General features: G+C 41.0%; 1 protein-coding gene across 1 annotated transcript in view; it reads left to right on the top strand.

Annotated features, from left to right (window-relative positions):
* Nucleotides 1–13,887, top strand: part of klhdc8b (kelch domain containing 8B) — a 277,860-nt gene that overhangs the window by 55,188 nt on the left and 208,785 nt on the right. The window contains exon 2 of the mRNA XM_085260474.1: nt 10,251–11,617. Coding sequence (XP_085116600.1) covers nt 11,227–11,617 — 391 coding nt within the window. The 5' untranslated portion in view covers nt 10,251–11,226. The remainder of the gene's footprint in view (nt 1–10,250; nt 11,618–13,887) is intronic.

The following is a 13,887-nucleotide window of genomic DNA, read 5'->3' as shown; positions in this document are numbered from 1 at the left end:
GACCATCTTAGACAATGCCAACCCACCACTCTCTTTAGCAGCATATAATTTAGACCGATTGAACAATGGCTTTTTACCTGCCCACACAAAACCCTCTACACATGTATTATAAAGCTTTAGCAAATTATGTGGGACTGCTATCGGTAACATGTGAAGAAAGTACTGAAGTTTAGGGGCAATAATCATCTTCACCAAATTAATTCTGCCCAAAAGGGACAGATTTATTTTAACCCAATTCTGCAACAGCGAACGGATGTTTTGAATCACTGGGGAAATATTTACTTTCATTATGTTGTCTAAACCAGGGGTCAATTTAATCCCCAAATAAGTCAGACCCTCGGGCATCCACTTGAAATGCCATGAACTCCTCATAACAGGCGGACACAATTTAGAAATAGGCATAGCTTCAGACTTAGACCAATTTATAGTGTATCCAGAGATTACAGAGAAAGAATCAATAATTGAGGAAATTGCAGGAACGGCCTGTTCTGGGTTAGTTGAAATCAGTAAAATATCATCTGCATACAAAAAAGTTTTATGTTCTTCTTGACCCAGATCCACCCCTCTAATTTTCTTACATTCACGTAAAGCTATGGCTAAAGGCTCCAAAAACAGAGCAAAAATGAGAGGTGATAAGGGTGAACCTTGTCTAGTACCCCGACTTAACGAAAATGAGGGTGACATTATCCCATTGGTAATAACTGTAGCCATTGGATCTGTGTATACCACCTGAATCCACTGCCTAAAAAAGGGACCGAAACCAAATCTCTTCAAGGTATGAAACAGAAAAGGATACTCAACTTTATCAAAAGCTTTCTCTGCGTCCAAAGAGAAGGCAACGACAGGGTCTAGCTTAGTCCTGCTCTTCCAAAGTATATGCAATACCCTACGTAGATTATCCGCAGAGCTTCTATTTTTCACAAAACCGACCTGATCCCTATGCACCAAATACGGAAGAACTTTTTCAAGCCTAAAAGCTAATATCTTAGAGATAATTTTTTCATCCACATTAATTAATGAAATTGGGCGATAATTCCCACAATGCTGTGGGTCTTTCCCTTTTTTATGTAATAACGTGATCACTGCCGATCGCATACTAAACGGTAGTCTCCCTCTTTGAAACGCATCTTGATATACCGACAGTAGTCTTGGAGCTAGTTCGTCCACAAACACCTTATAAAAATCTGATGGAAATCCATCATTACCTGGAGATTTACCCACTCTAAGGCTGCCGATTGCCTGCTTAACTTCAATTAATGTAATCTTACCTTCTAATATACTTCTTTGATCTTCCGACAGGCTGGGAATTTTAATAGAAGAGAAGAAATCTGACAGCCTCTGTTCCTCCACCAGTCCATTAGAAGTGTACAGCTCCTGATAATATTTAGTAAAAATATCATTTATTTCTTTTTTACTAGTAGTCAACTTATTATTATTACTAGGATCAAAAATAGATGGTATAAGGTTACTAGATTTTATCTGCTTAACCCTGTGTGCCAACATTTTACCTGTTCTCTCCCCTTGTTCAAAGTACTTCTGATTTAGACAAAACATTGCATATTCCACTTTTTTCTCCAATATGCTATTCATCTCAAATTTAAATTTAATTAATTTGTTCCATAAGTCCCTCTCTGGGAGCAACATATGTTGTTTTTCAAGCTCCTTGATATCCTGTTCCAACTTCATCAGCTTATCCCTCTCAGCTTTTTTAATCAAGGAGCAATATTGAATAAGGCGCCCCCTCAAATAGGCCTTAAAAGCATCCCAGGTCATTCCAACGTCGTCAATAGAGCCCTCATTGTACAACCAAAACTCCTTTATCATTTCCCTTATACATTCGCAATGACCCTTATTCTTCAGTATTGAGTTATTCAAGCGCCACCTAGGTGACGGTTTAATATTATCAGTGTCAGTAAGAACAAGGTCAATGGGAGCATGATCCGATATAGCAATGTTACCAATAGAGGACCCAATAGTTTGACTTGCCAAAGAACGGGACACCAAAAAGTAATCTATCCTGGAGTAGGTTGAGTGAGGATGCGAAAAAAAGGTATAATCTCTTTCTTGAGGATGAAGAAGTCTCCATATATCTACTAGACTCAGTTCCTCTGACATCACGTCCACCGCAGCGTTTGTTGGGTCCTTGCTTAGTCCAGTACAAGAAGATTTATCCAATAAGACATCCCTGACCCGGTTAAAATCTCCCCCAATTACAATGTGTGTGTTACCTATAGTCCGCACCATGTTACAGACTTCATGAAAAAATTGTGGCTGAGGAGAATTAGGAGCATATATATTGACCAATGTCATTTTCCGCCCCTGTAAACATGCATCCAAAACCACCCATCTACCCTCCTGATCTGTATAATGCTTAAAGACCTGAAAATCCAAGTTTCTTCTAATCAATATGACCACCCCTCTTTTTCTAGCCGAAAATGCACTAAAATAAACTTGCGCCACCCAGTCTCTTTTAAGCTTTAATGATTCGGCCTCATCAAGATGGGTCTCCTGAATCAGGGCTATATCAGTCTTTTTCTGTTTCAGATATGTGAGGATTTTCTTCCTTTTAATAACATTATGACAACCCGCTATATTCCACGACACAATTTTACATAACTCCATAACACCATGTGAGCCGAATTATTATACAAATTTATCCAGAGGAATATCCCATTTACCCATATAACAACTCTTAGAGCCAGTAACATGAGACAACCCAATGATCCAAAAATTAGGTCTATACAGGACAGTTGGTACCATACCATCAGAACCAACAACAAAACCAAACACGAAAAAAGAAGAAAAAAAAAAAAAAAAAAAAAAAAAAAAAACAAACAAAAAAACAAAAGAACATGAAAACATAAAAAATCGCAGGTCCGTGGCACTCAAAAAAAATTCCCAGATGGTGTCCCTCCTTACGTCTCCCCCCCCCTCAGAAGTAAACCAACCCATAGCTTATCAAATCCTCTTAATCTACATCACCCGGAATGTTAACCAAATCCAGGCCGCTTAGAAATTGCTTAGCCTCAGCTGGGTTGGAAAACTGATGATACTGGTTATCCACTGAAAAAGTCATAACAGCCGGAAAACGAAGAGAATAGCCAATCTTGTACTGTTGCAACAAGCGGCGCACCTCATCAAACTTCCTGCGTTTTTCTTGTACCTCCTGAGCGTAATCCTGGAAAAAAAGAACTCTCATGCCTTTCCAAACGATCTGCCCCTTTTTTCTGGCAGCCGCCAGCACGGACATCTTGGCTTTATCCCGTAGGAAGCGAACAATAATGTGTCTCGGTCTGGAGTCCGCAGTGGGCTTCGGAAAAGCTGGCCCCACTCGATGGATTCTATCTATTTCGTAGTAATCTCCCATCTCAATGTCCAGAGCCTCAGACAGCAGATTCTTCACGTAATCCTCAATATTACTGCCTTCGGATCCTTCTCTAATACCCGATATTCTAATATTCTGGCGCCGTGAGGAACCCTCAAGCGCCGTTACTTTTTCCTGCAGCCGCTGGTTCTGTATCTTCAAGATCTTACATATTGAGCTGGCTTTAGCCTCTTCGTCCTCCAATCGAGAAATTCTTGTCTCTGTTTCATCCACTCTCACACCCAAACTGTTCACAGCTTCCTTGAGAGACTCGATACCACCTTTCACCGCCGTCATGTCTTGTGCTACCTGCTCAAGCAGAGATCTTATAGAAGTCAGCTCGGCCGCCACACCATCTTGGGAAGGACACCTGGCATCGACTCCATCAGGTGTCTCCGCCATAGTAGTTAGTGAAGTAGCCTGAGTGTTGTGTGTTTTTCCTCGCGGCATAATCGAATCGTTGCGTAAAACGTAATGATTCTTCTGACTCCTTCCACTGAATTTACCAGGGCAGATCCCAAATAAGACAAATAACCGGCTCTGACCTATTTTTAACGAGGTTTCGGGGGAAGAGGAGTGCGCGTCTCCAACTTAAGCTGCCATCTTGGGCGGGCGTACCACGTGCAGTGTTCTGTACTCCTAATGTTGGACCTCACGTCAGCCTTTGACACTGTTGACCATTATATTTAGCTTGAAAGGCTGAAATAGTGGGTTGGTGTATCTGGGTCTGCCTTAGAGTGCTTCTCCTCGTATCTCTATGAACAATACTTTTCTGCGGCAGTCTCTAAGTACAGGTCATCTTCCACGTCCCTGTCCTATGGTGTGCCACAAGGTTCTGTGCTGGGGCCCTTATTGTTTTTAAAATATCTACTTCCTCTCCAGCATATTTTGAGCCCCTTTGAGGACATTCGCTACCACTGCTACGCAGACGACATCCAGCTATATATATATCTTTTAAACCTGAAGATGTTTCTAAGCTGCAGATTTTAAATGTGTGCTTAGAAACCATCAAAAGTTAGATGGCTGACAACTTCCTCCAACTTAATGAAGAAAAGACTGAAGTCCTTGTATGTGCTCCAGACAGACATGTACCTAACATAATGAATGCTCTTGGTCCTCTTTCAACATTTGTGAAATCCTCTATCATGAACCCTGGAGATAACCTTTGATTCTGCTCTTACCCTCGATGTCCACGTCAAATCTCTGGTTCAGTCTTGCTTCTATCATTTAAGAAACATTTCTAAATTGACCCCTATAGTATCTCATACTGAACTGGAGATTGTTATTCATGCATTCATTTCATCACGATTGGACTACTGTAATTCACTGTTTACATGTCTAAACAAAAACTCCCTGGAGCGTCTGCAGATTGTCCAAAATGCTGCAGCAAGGCTTCTGACAAAAACATCGAAATACTCTCATGTAACACCGTTGCTTATACAGCTGAACTGGCTCCCCGTTGAATTCAGAGTCCATTTTATGATTCTGGTTCTGACATTTAAAGCTCTTCAAGAACAAGCACCAGCGTACATCATTGAACTTTTACAGCCCTATGCCCCTAGTAGGTCCCTGAGGTCTTGTGACCAGGGCCTACTTGTTATTCAGTATACAAGACTGAAAACCAAGGGTGATAGAGCTTTTGCTACTGTGGCCGCCAGACTGTGGAATTCTCTTCCTCAGAACTTGAGATCTGCAGACTCAGTGATTACTTTTGAAAAACAGCTAAAAACACATCTTTTTAAAATTGCATTTTGTTAACTTTTGACTGTTTTTGTTTTATACCTTGTAAAGCACTTTGTGATCTTTTATCTAGAAATGTGCTATATAAATAAAATTTTACTTACCTACTTACTAAATTTAAAAGGTGGCATGTATACCTTTGATGTGGTGGAAGCTGGTACTCAAGACCGCCATCTTGCTCCAGGATGGTGAATGTGTCCAGGTAGTCTGCTTTGGTCTCTTCAGAAGAGTCTTGATCTGACTCTGACTCCGCTTCCTCAGGCTGACTTTGTTCACCAAACACACTGAATACTTTAATAAAGTTCGAGCCACTGTCTGTTCTCGTTCTTACTACTTTTCCCCTTATTCTGTATTAACAATGAATGCCATCAAGGGCACCAGCTAGGACATCAAAGGTGTGGGGCCCTTTCAACCTCTGGCAAGGAAGGCAGCAGATCTCCTCTCCAAGGTTTCCTCATCTATCCAATGAGCGGTGACTCCTATGAAACTTTGCTGGTGTGCTGTCCAACAATCTGTAGTGGTGGCAACATGGCTTACTTTACTGAGGTGCAACATCAAAGTTTTTTTCATCTGATTGGCAGCTCCCTCTATTGTGGTCCTGAGAGTGGGTCTGGAAATGACTTTGCATTGAGGATTCAGTGCCAACAAAAGTTCTTTAAAAGAAGGTTGTTCAACCACAGTAAATGGATGAAGACCTTCACAAATGAAATTAATCATGAGCTTGTCAACCTTTGCCTGTGATACTCATCTGTTTGCACCCAATGCCATCACATCACTGATTTTTGCGTGCTTTCTTGGGGGTTCTGGTTGCTCCAGGGCTTGCTTCCGCGTCGCTATAAAGTCACTGAAGGCCTTCAGCTTGGATGGATGTTTTCTCTGTTAACAAATTTTTAAACAATCAGCATATACATCAAATTTTACATAAAATATTTTCCCCGATAAGTCCCTAATACATAGCTACCGCTGGTAAATTATACCATTATACCTCGTGTTTTTTTTATTTTATTTGACAGTAACAGAGGTTGCAAGTGTTAATTAACAAGTAACAAAAGTCAGCTGTCTTTGACTAATCTAAGGCAAGTGAGCGCTCTGTTATTCTTTTGCCTGCAGTGTGAACAGTGAACATATGTGGGTTAAGTAAGAAAGTAGCCACTTCTGTCTTTAATTTAACTATTTTTTAAAATAAGTTATTATTATTAACAAACAGGAAAAATGTAAGTAAACACGTTTTCTTTTGGCAATTTACCAACCCAGTAAAAAAAAAGTAAGTTGGACAACAACGTGCCCGATCACAGTAAGTTGCTAGTACCAACCAACGTTAGCTGTGTTCTTCACAGATGTCTCGACTTAATGTGATTAATTTGAGCATAGCCTTTTTCCTACCATAACGGTACAAGTTTTATTTAACTTACCTCTACATGCTTGCGCAGGTTTGATGTGGAATTTTTAAAAGCTGCTAACTCGGTCTCTCTGGGCAAACACAGCTTACACTGCATAATAAAGCTGTTGCCTTTCTTGGACTTGAAGCCGAAATGGTCCCTTAAATACGGCCAGGGGTTCACATCGGTTTCTTCGAGTTCAGGGTCAGCAGAATTCGATGGGGTTTCTTTTATCACTGGATCCCTAACACCGATGTCAGACTCCATCTTTATTAGGCACTAGGCATGTGCCTTTATTTCCAATGACTTCTAACTGTACACAACCCATGATGGTGCCAGACATGACTGCAAATCCCACATCTGACAGTCTCATATTTGGCAGCATCACAGGTATGTGTTTATCACTATAGATAATATATACATAGACAGTGGGGATTTTTAAGTGCTGGATGGTGAGCCACATTCAGTCTCATGTCTTTTCCTTACACTTAGCCATTAGCTTGCAGTTTATACCAAGAGTAGAATTAACAACCCTTTTTTTCTGAAACTTCTTTATGCCAGCTCCTTGAACTGTTTGCTTGTATAACTTCATCAATTTAAACTCTTCATGTTTAGAAACACCTTCATAAAATCTGATCATCACCATATCAGTCATTTTGCTAAAAGGCAAGAGTACAGAGGGTAAAAAAGCTTTTTTGTAATTTCTTTGAGTAGTACTTCTCCAGGCTTTTTGAAGGACATTCAAAGCTCTTCTTTGGATGTTGTCTACTTTTTGATCCATTCTCTGTCAGGATGATCCCACAATGCTTCAATAATGTTCACACCCGGCTCTGTAGAGCCGATAGTGTTCTATTGTGTGTTTTTTCTCTCCAGGTAGTCTTTATTCAGTTGCCAGTATTTTTGAGTTAACTGTCATCTGGAAAAATTGAATGATGGATCAAAATCTGACGGTGCTTTTCTTTGTACATAATTCCATCAATGTTGACACCATTGGCTGAAATGCCAACACAAACCATCACAGAGGTGAGATGACCCACTACAGCTCACCTTTCTTTCAGCGAGTCTGTGTAACCCTTCTGCAGCATTGGAAATGAGTTGTGGCTTTTTTCCAATCAACAACACTGGTAATATCTGAGTATAGTGTGCTTTACAAAAACCTTCATTCAGTTCAATTCAGTAAATCACAACAACAGTCGCCTCAAGGAGCTTTATATTGTAAGGCAGACCCTATAATAATATTTTACTTGTTTCCCTGAGACATCATTCTGGATTTTGGTTATTCCTTGACCTATTTTGTTGTACTGAGCAGCATCTCCATAATAACTGACTCACACCACTGACAGTCCTGACCACGCATGCCATGATTGGTTAAAGTTCTCTTTAATTTAAAATAAGCATTTTTCTAATTGGCATTTGTGTGCATCTCCCGTTTGTGATGGCTGGTTTGTGAAAACTACACGTGCTGTATCTGTCCTTTTGTGCTTCTTTTTATTAATAAGATGGAAAGCATTTCTCATGACATCAGTGGCAGTGTAACATATATTAGCTAAATAAAAAATGAGCGCTGTGTATAGCAGAAAGCTGTTTCACAACTGAATACCCAGTATTCAGGTAGCGTGGTGAAACTAAACTTTTACATGATAACTTTGTCTTGCTTGATGCAGACACAAAGATATTTACATAGCTGTTCTATGCAAATGCATGCACACATACATACAAGTATGGACACGCACTCACCTCATTTCCCTTTCCTTCTCACTTGACCTAAAGGTCAGCTAAAGGCCAACTAATTGAGCCGAGGAAGAATGCATCATTAATTATGAATACAGTGTCAACATATAGAGCTAGAAGATGAGGACAGCAGAGGAGAAAGTGTGGAGTAGAGCGACACTATATGTTGGGTTGCCTTCTTTCTCTCTTCCCACCTGCTAAATGTCATTGCTTTCCTTGTCATACCTCAGGTCACGGTGTGCTCGCCTCCTGCTGCGTCTACACACACAGACACACACAGACACACACTCATTGCACAGACAGGCTTCTCATTGCTGGCAACAGTATGAATGTGATTCTAAGATACACTGAAATATGAATGCAGTGCTCTTATGTTGAGATCTGATTGGATTAGTTGTTCTAACTCTCTATACTTTGAACTCAGCCCTGACACACGTTTGTGTCAGGAGCACTAAGCAATTACGATTCAGCAGATGTTACATTTGCACATTTAAATCTTTATTGATTAAATGTTTATCAGATTTTGGATCCATTTGCATCTAATTCCCACTTTTGGTAACAGAACCCTGTAACTCAATCAGCAGCAGTAATTGTCCTATTTGCATGTACTGCAGTCCTGCTGCTGGTTGTTGGTGGTGTTGCATTGCAAGTGAGCTGCTGGAAGGCAGATAAATGCAGGATGAGCTGACTGGGATAAATACAGAGTAGAATAAATGGGGCTGAAGGATTTGAAGGACAATAATTGCAATTTGTTTCACCAATACTGTGATTATATTTTATAAATTAACACTGAAGAACACTTGTGACAAACTAAATAGACTTTCTATAGAAAAATTGTACACGTTTACTTCACATTTATTAAGGAAGAACCTAAGACTGTGACTGGTGTTCAAAAGATTACAATTTTAGGTACTGTGGGAAAAAGCGAAGGAAATGAGCTTCCACTGAAGGGTGCTGGAGCTCTAGAGGGGGTGAGGGGCTCGCTCATATGGGATGGACTCAGAGTAGAGCTTTTACCACTTCTCATCAAAAAGGAGCCAGTTGGGGTGGTTTGGGCATTTGACCAGGATGCTTCCCAGACACCTCCTGTGTAAGGTGTTTTTTTGCTTCCACCTGGGAAGAGATAATGGATTATGTCTCTCCAACGCCTTAGTGTCCTCCTTGAGAGCTAGATTAATAAGCCCCCAGAACTCATACAAATGATTTAGCATTTCTCTAAACCAAACTGTGGTTGCTGGATGATCAGACATGCTGTCATAGCCCAAAATAGTGTTTAAGTCACTCTTTTACTCTCTCTGTTTTGGTGCTTTCATGTGCTTTTATTTTTGCTTCTAAGCATTATAAGTGGTCTGTTTGTTTAATAATATATATGGTTATGTCTTTGTTTTATTATTCATAGACTTCTCGCTCTTTTCTATGCATAGATGCTTTTGTGCCTTTGGTTTTCTTATAGTATTCATGAATGCCTTCAAACTGTCAGGAATTGCAGGGAATATGTCTGCGTGGCTGAATTGGGCACATTTATATGATTGACCCAAGTACTGTTGTTAATTATTGTGCATTTTCTATTAAAAACAGGCAAAACAAAACAAAAATTGATTGTTTTTAGTTTAGTCAGATTGGAGTAGGAAAATTTCCATGATCACTTGACCATGATGGGATCGAGAATAAAAAATAAACTCTTTCATTTTACTTCTTACTTTAATAATAACAGAAAGATTAAAACCTTTCACCAGAGGCACGCTTTAGCCAGGTCTTACCAACTTTACATGGGTAGCATATAATTACTATACTACCATTACTCCAGCTGTTTGTTAATAGTTGTTATTCTCTATTTTGTCTATTTGTACATACTGTATGCTGTTTACACCAGCACAAACAGGGCTTTAAATACATTCTGCCATGCAGTACTTTGATAATTTTCCCTCTCACATTGGTCTCACTGAATTATATTGTAATTATAAGCTTGTCATCATATTAGCTTTTAATTTATACCACCAAGTGCATGTCTAATCCTGCACTGTCTTTTCTTCCAGGTTGGGCCTCTCCAAAGCTACCAGGAAGCTTCTCAGCACACACTTTGTGTCTGATGACAAGTCTCAGCGCTCGACACCAGGATTTGGAATTTTTGTTTAGCCAAAAGAAAACATTCTTTCTTGAAATGTGACAAAGTCTTGTTTAAAGACTCTGGTTCATGAGCAAGGATTTTTTCTTCGCTGTGAGCTCTGTCACAAAGGTGCAAACAGAACTACAGAGCTACAGCTGAGGGGCACTGGTAGCCCTGAATAATTGCCCCTCGACTGAAGGCGCCAAAAAGGCTTTTTCTTGGATTGTCAGCATATTATTAAAGGTCACTATCCTTTCACCCCTCTTCCCCCTTGAGCCCCGTCTCGCTGCTTCATTTTTTCCCTCTCTTTTTTAAATTTCTCAGCCCTTGACTTTCAGATTATTGTGGGATTAAATATTTGGCCCTCAGAAACCCCTGTTCAAATGTCATTTCCCACCCAGGAGTATACTGAGACTGAAACTTTAACCAAAATAACACCCAGGAGGAAGCAGTGAAGGAGAAAAGAGGGCTGGAAGAGGAAGGAATAAAGGAGACTGAAGGGCAGATGGCTTCACTGCTCGAAAACACCAACAGCTGGATGAATAAAACATTTGAGTAGAGAGCGAGTCGTGACATCTGGCTGAGGAGTGAGTGACTCGCGTTGCTGCTTTCCTCCTTTCTCCTTGTTCACTTCACTCTTTTCACTGACCTACATCCTTGTCTTCTTCACCCCCTCCCATCCATCTTTCTTTTCTCTCATGTCATCCTCGCTCTCTCTGTGGACACAGGAGTTCAGGTGGTCACTCAGACAGACAGAAACAAGCTTGTGACTCTGCTTGTTTCTACTTCTTGCGTTCCACCTTTGCGTGCCCTCTCCTGCTTGCCCTCCTTGTCTCTCTCTCTACCTCCTCTACGGTGTGGTGTGTGTGTGTGATGGTGCGTCCCCTCTGCTCGGCCCTGGAGACATGCCTGTGCAGGAGATGGCGGTGAGTCCTGTCAAGTCTCTGTACTGGGAGCAGTTCCCTTCCATGTCGCAGTGCCGCGTCTACTGCACGCCTGTTTACCACGAAGGCCTGGTCTATGTGCTCGGGGGCTGCAGTGAGACCGGCATGCCTCTGGACAGCGTTGAAGTCCTGGATGTAGAGAGCCAGACGTGGAGCCAACTGCCTCCACTGCCTACTGCGCGGGCGGGGGCCTCAGCTGTGGTGCTAGGGGGCCAGGTTATGGTGCTTGGGGGAATGAATCAGCAGCAGACCCCTCTGGCCTCTGTGGAAATGTACCACCCCGATGAGGGCAAATGGGAGACAAAGGCGAGTCTGGGTCAGCCATCCATGGGAGTCACCACAGTGAAGAAAGGTAAGAAAGCGTAATCCACCTGCGCTGCTCTGCTTTGTGATATTGTTGTCACAGTTTTCTCACTTTGAAACTTAAATCTGCTGATCTCAAAGAGCAGTGTCCAATCATGGCTTAGTGTTTGTAACCAGTTTAGTTAAAGATGTACTTGTTATTGGTTTACTGCAGCTTTGATGAGGTTACAGGTAAATATTTGTAGGATGGGCAATCCTTTTAATTTTACATTTTCAAGTTTTACCTCTTTCCATATACTACTTCCATTCATCCAATGACTGGATTGTTTCATGTGTATGATCACTGATGTGCCATCTAGTAAGGATGTCCCAGAAAGCATAAAGGTGACAGGCAGCCAGTCTGTTAATTTCAATGTATTTTTTTCTTTTTTTGCCACATGTTAGCTATGTTAGCTTTCCTGTTTGCTAGCAGGAAAGAGGTGTTCTATGTATGTTGGTCAGTGTTTTTGATTTATCCACCAAATGGGGTTTAGTGAGCTGATACACATGAAAAGCTTAAAGATGACACATTGCATGTGGGTTTGGGTGGCTGTATCTCAGGTTTTAGGTCATCTACTAATCAGAAGGTTGGTGGTTTGATTCCTTGTTACTTTCGTCTGCATGGTGGTGTACTTTTGGGTACTGAACCACAAGTTGCCCTCTGATGCATCTATCAGATGGTGAATTTTGAAAAGCATTTAGGTTTAGAAACAAGTGCTTGTGTGATGAGGCATGTTTTGTAAAGCACCATATAAAAACCAGTCCACTTCTCCTTGGCTCTTCTCTCTTGTGTTATTATGTGTGATGTAATACTTCCTGGGGCGCTTGATTTATTGGCTTTTAGTTAGATTTATTGCCATCAACAAAATAACTACTCTTTCACTTCACTTGTTGCTGGTCAATTCCGTTTCCCACGCACATTGCCTTTGTGTGAGGAGCTGCACTCACAGTGAGAGCAGGGAGAGGAGAAACTAGCATGAGCAGAAATAACAGCAGCACACAGTAAAGACTCCCACACTTAGCTGAAATGAGAAAAATGCAACAAAAGGCAAGTGATGACATTAATTTTTATTTTTCATTTACTCTCATTGTTTTTTACAATGCTGATCTGCTGATACAATGCTTTGTATCAGCAGATACACAAAGCCAAGTTAGTCAGCATTTCACCAGAGCTGAAAAAAGCTAGATCATAGAGATAGCGTGTCCAGTCTTTGTTTGACAGGTTTACCTTATTGCAGAGCATTCCTCTGCTTGTGTTTGATTTTGCATGCCCTCCCTCAGTGACTCCAAAAAATCTTTACATAGGCTCATTAAAAACTGATGAAGAAGAGTATGCAGCTGCTTTGACGTATTTGTAAGGCTTTAAAACAGTCACAGCAGAAACAAACTCAATTCTCCGAGGTGTCGAAGTTAACTAATTAGCATCACATTTTGGTAGAAGCTTTTCAGATGCTAAAGTGTCTCCTGAGTGGGAGGTTTTTCTCTTGTGATTAAAGCTGAGTGGTGCTCAGATCGATTGCTGCTCGCACAAGTCGTGATGTTGGTGCTTAGCTTTGGTTTAGGTTCTGTAAATACTGCACGTGGCCAGGCCCAAAGTTCTGATTATGTAAATGGTCAGTAGATTAGTTGTGGGTGTCTGCGCTCATGTCTACTGTGTGCATGCTTCCTCGTGTACGCAGAATGTCACCGAACGTAGCTCGTGCAGAGGCAATCATCACGCGGTCTGCCTCCACTGAATAAACATACTGGACTTCATGCTCATTCCCCAGGCGTGTGCTGGCTGTCAGTTTGTGTATGTTGGCAGGAGGAAGGGAGAGTCGTGAGAAAGCGAGGCTGAGGGAGAAAGAAGACAAGACAATGAACTGATCTCCTTTCCAATAAAGGGGAAAAGATGGAGTGCATATCTTTAGCCAAAAAGTCCAGAGAGATTCACATTTTTACAATACGGAGCAAAAAAACTGAGAACAGAAGGAGAATAAAAGAGACATCCACTTGTTGAAGTGCTTCTTCCTGCTGTTTCTTTTGTTTACATCTCAGGCTGCTTTCTGTTGAGCGCTGGCCTTGTAAACTGAGGAATCAATATGACCTTTCAAGGTAATAGAGACAGAATAAGGGAATGTTTCTCTGATGTGCATGTATATATGCCTTATACTGTTTTAAATATGCAAGAGACAGAGCACAGGTGCTGCTGATGAGGGAACTGCAGATCGGTTTGATCCTTGTAGCTTGTTTTTGGAATGTGTTATCAAATGAATATTAAAACTTTACATGGTTTAGTAT

The sequence above is a fragment of the Mchenga conophoros genome, linkage group LG20 (assembly GCF_057382185.1).
Source record: "Mchenga conophoros isolate Kocher_MC1m ecotype Shallow Benthic linkage group LG20, M_conophoros_male_GT1.1, whole genome shotgun sequence".
NCBI classification, from domain to species: domain Eukaryota; kingdom Metazoa; phylum Chordata; class Actinopteri; order Cichliformes; family Cichlidae; genus Mchenga; species Mchenga conophoros.
This window is presented reverse-complemented; position numbering and strand designations above follow the sequence as displayed.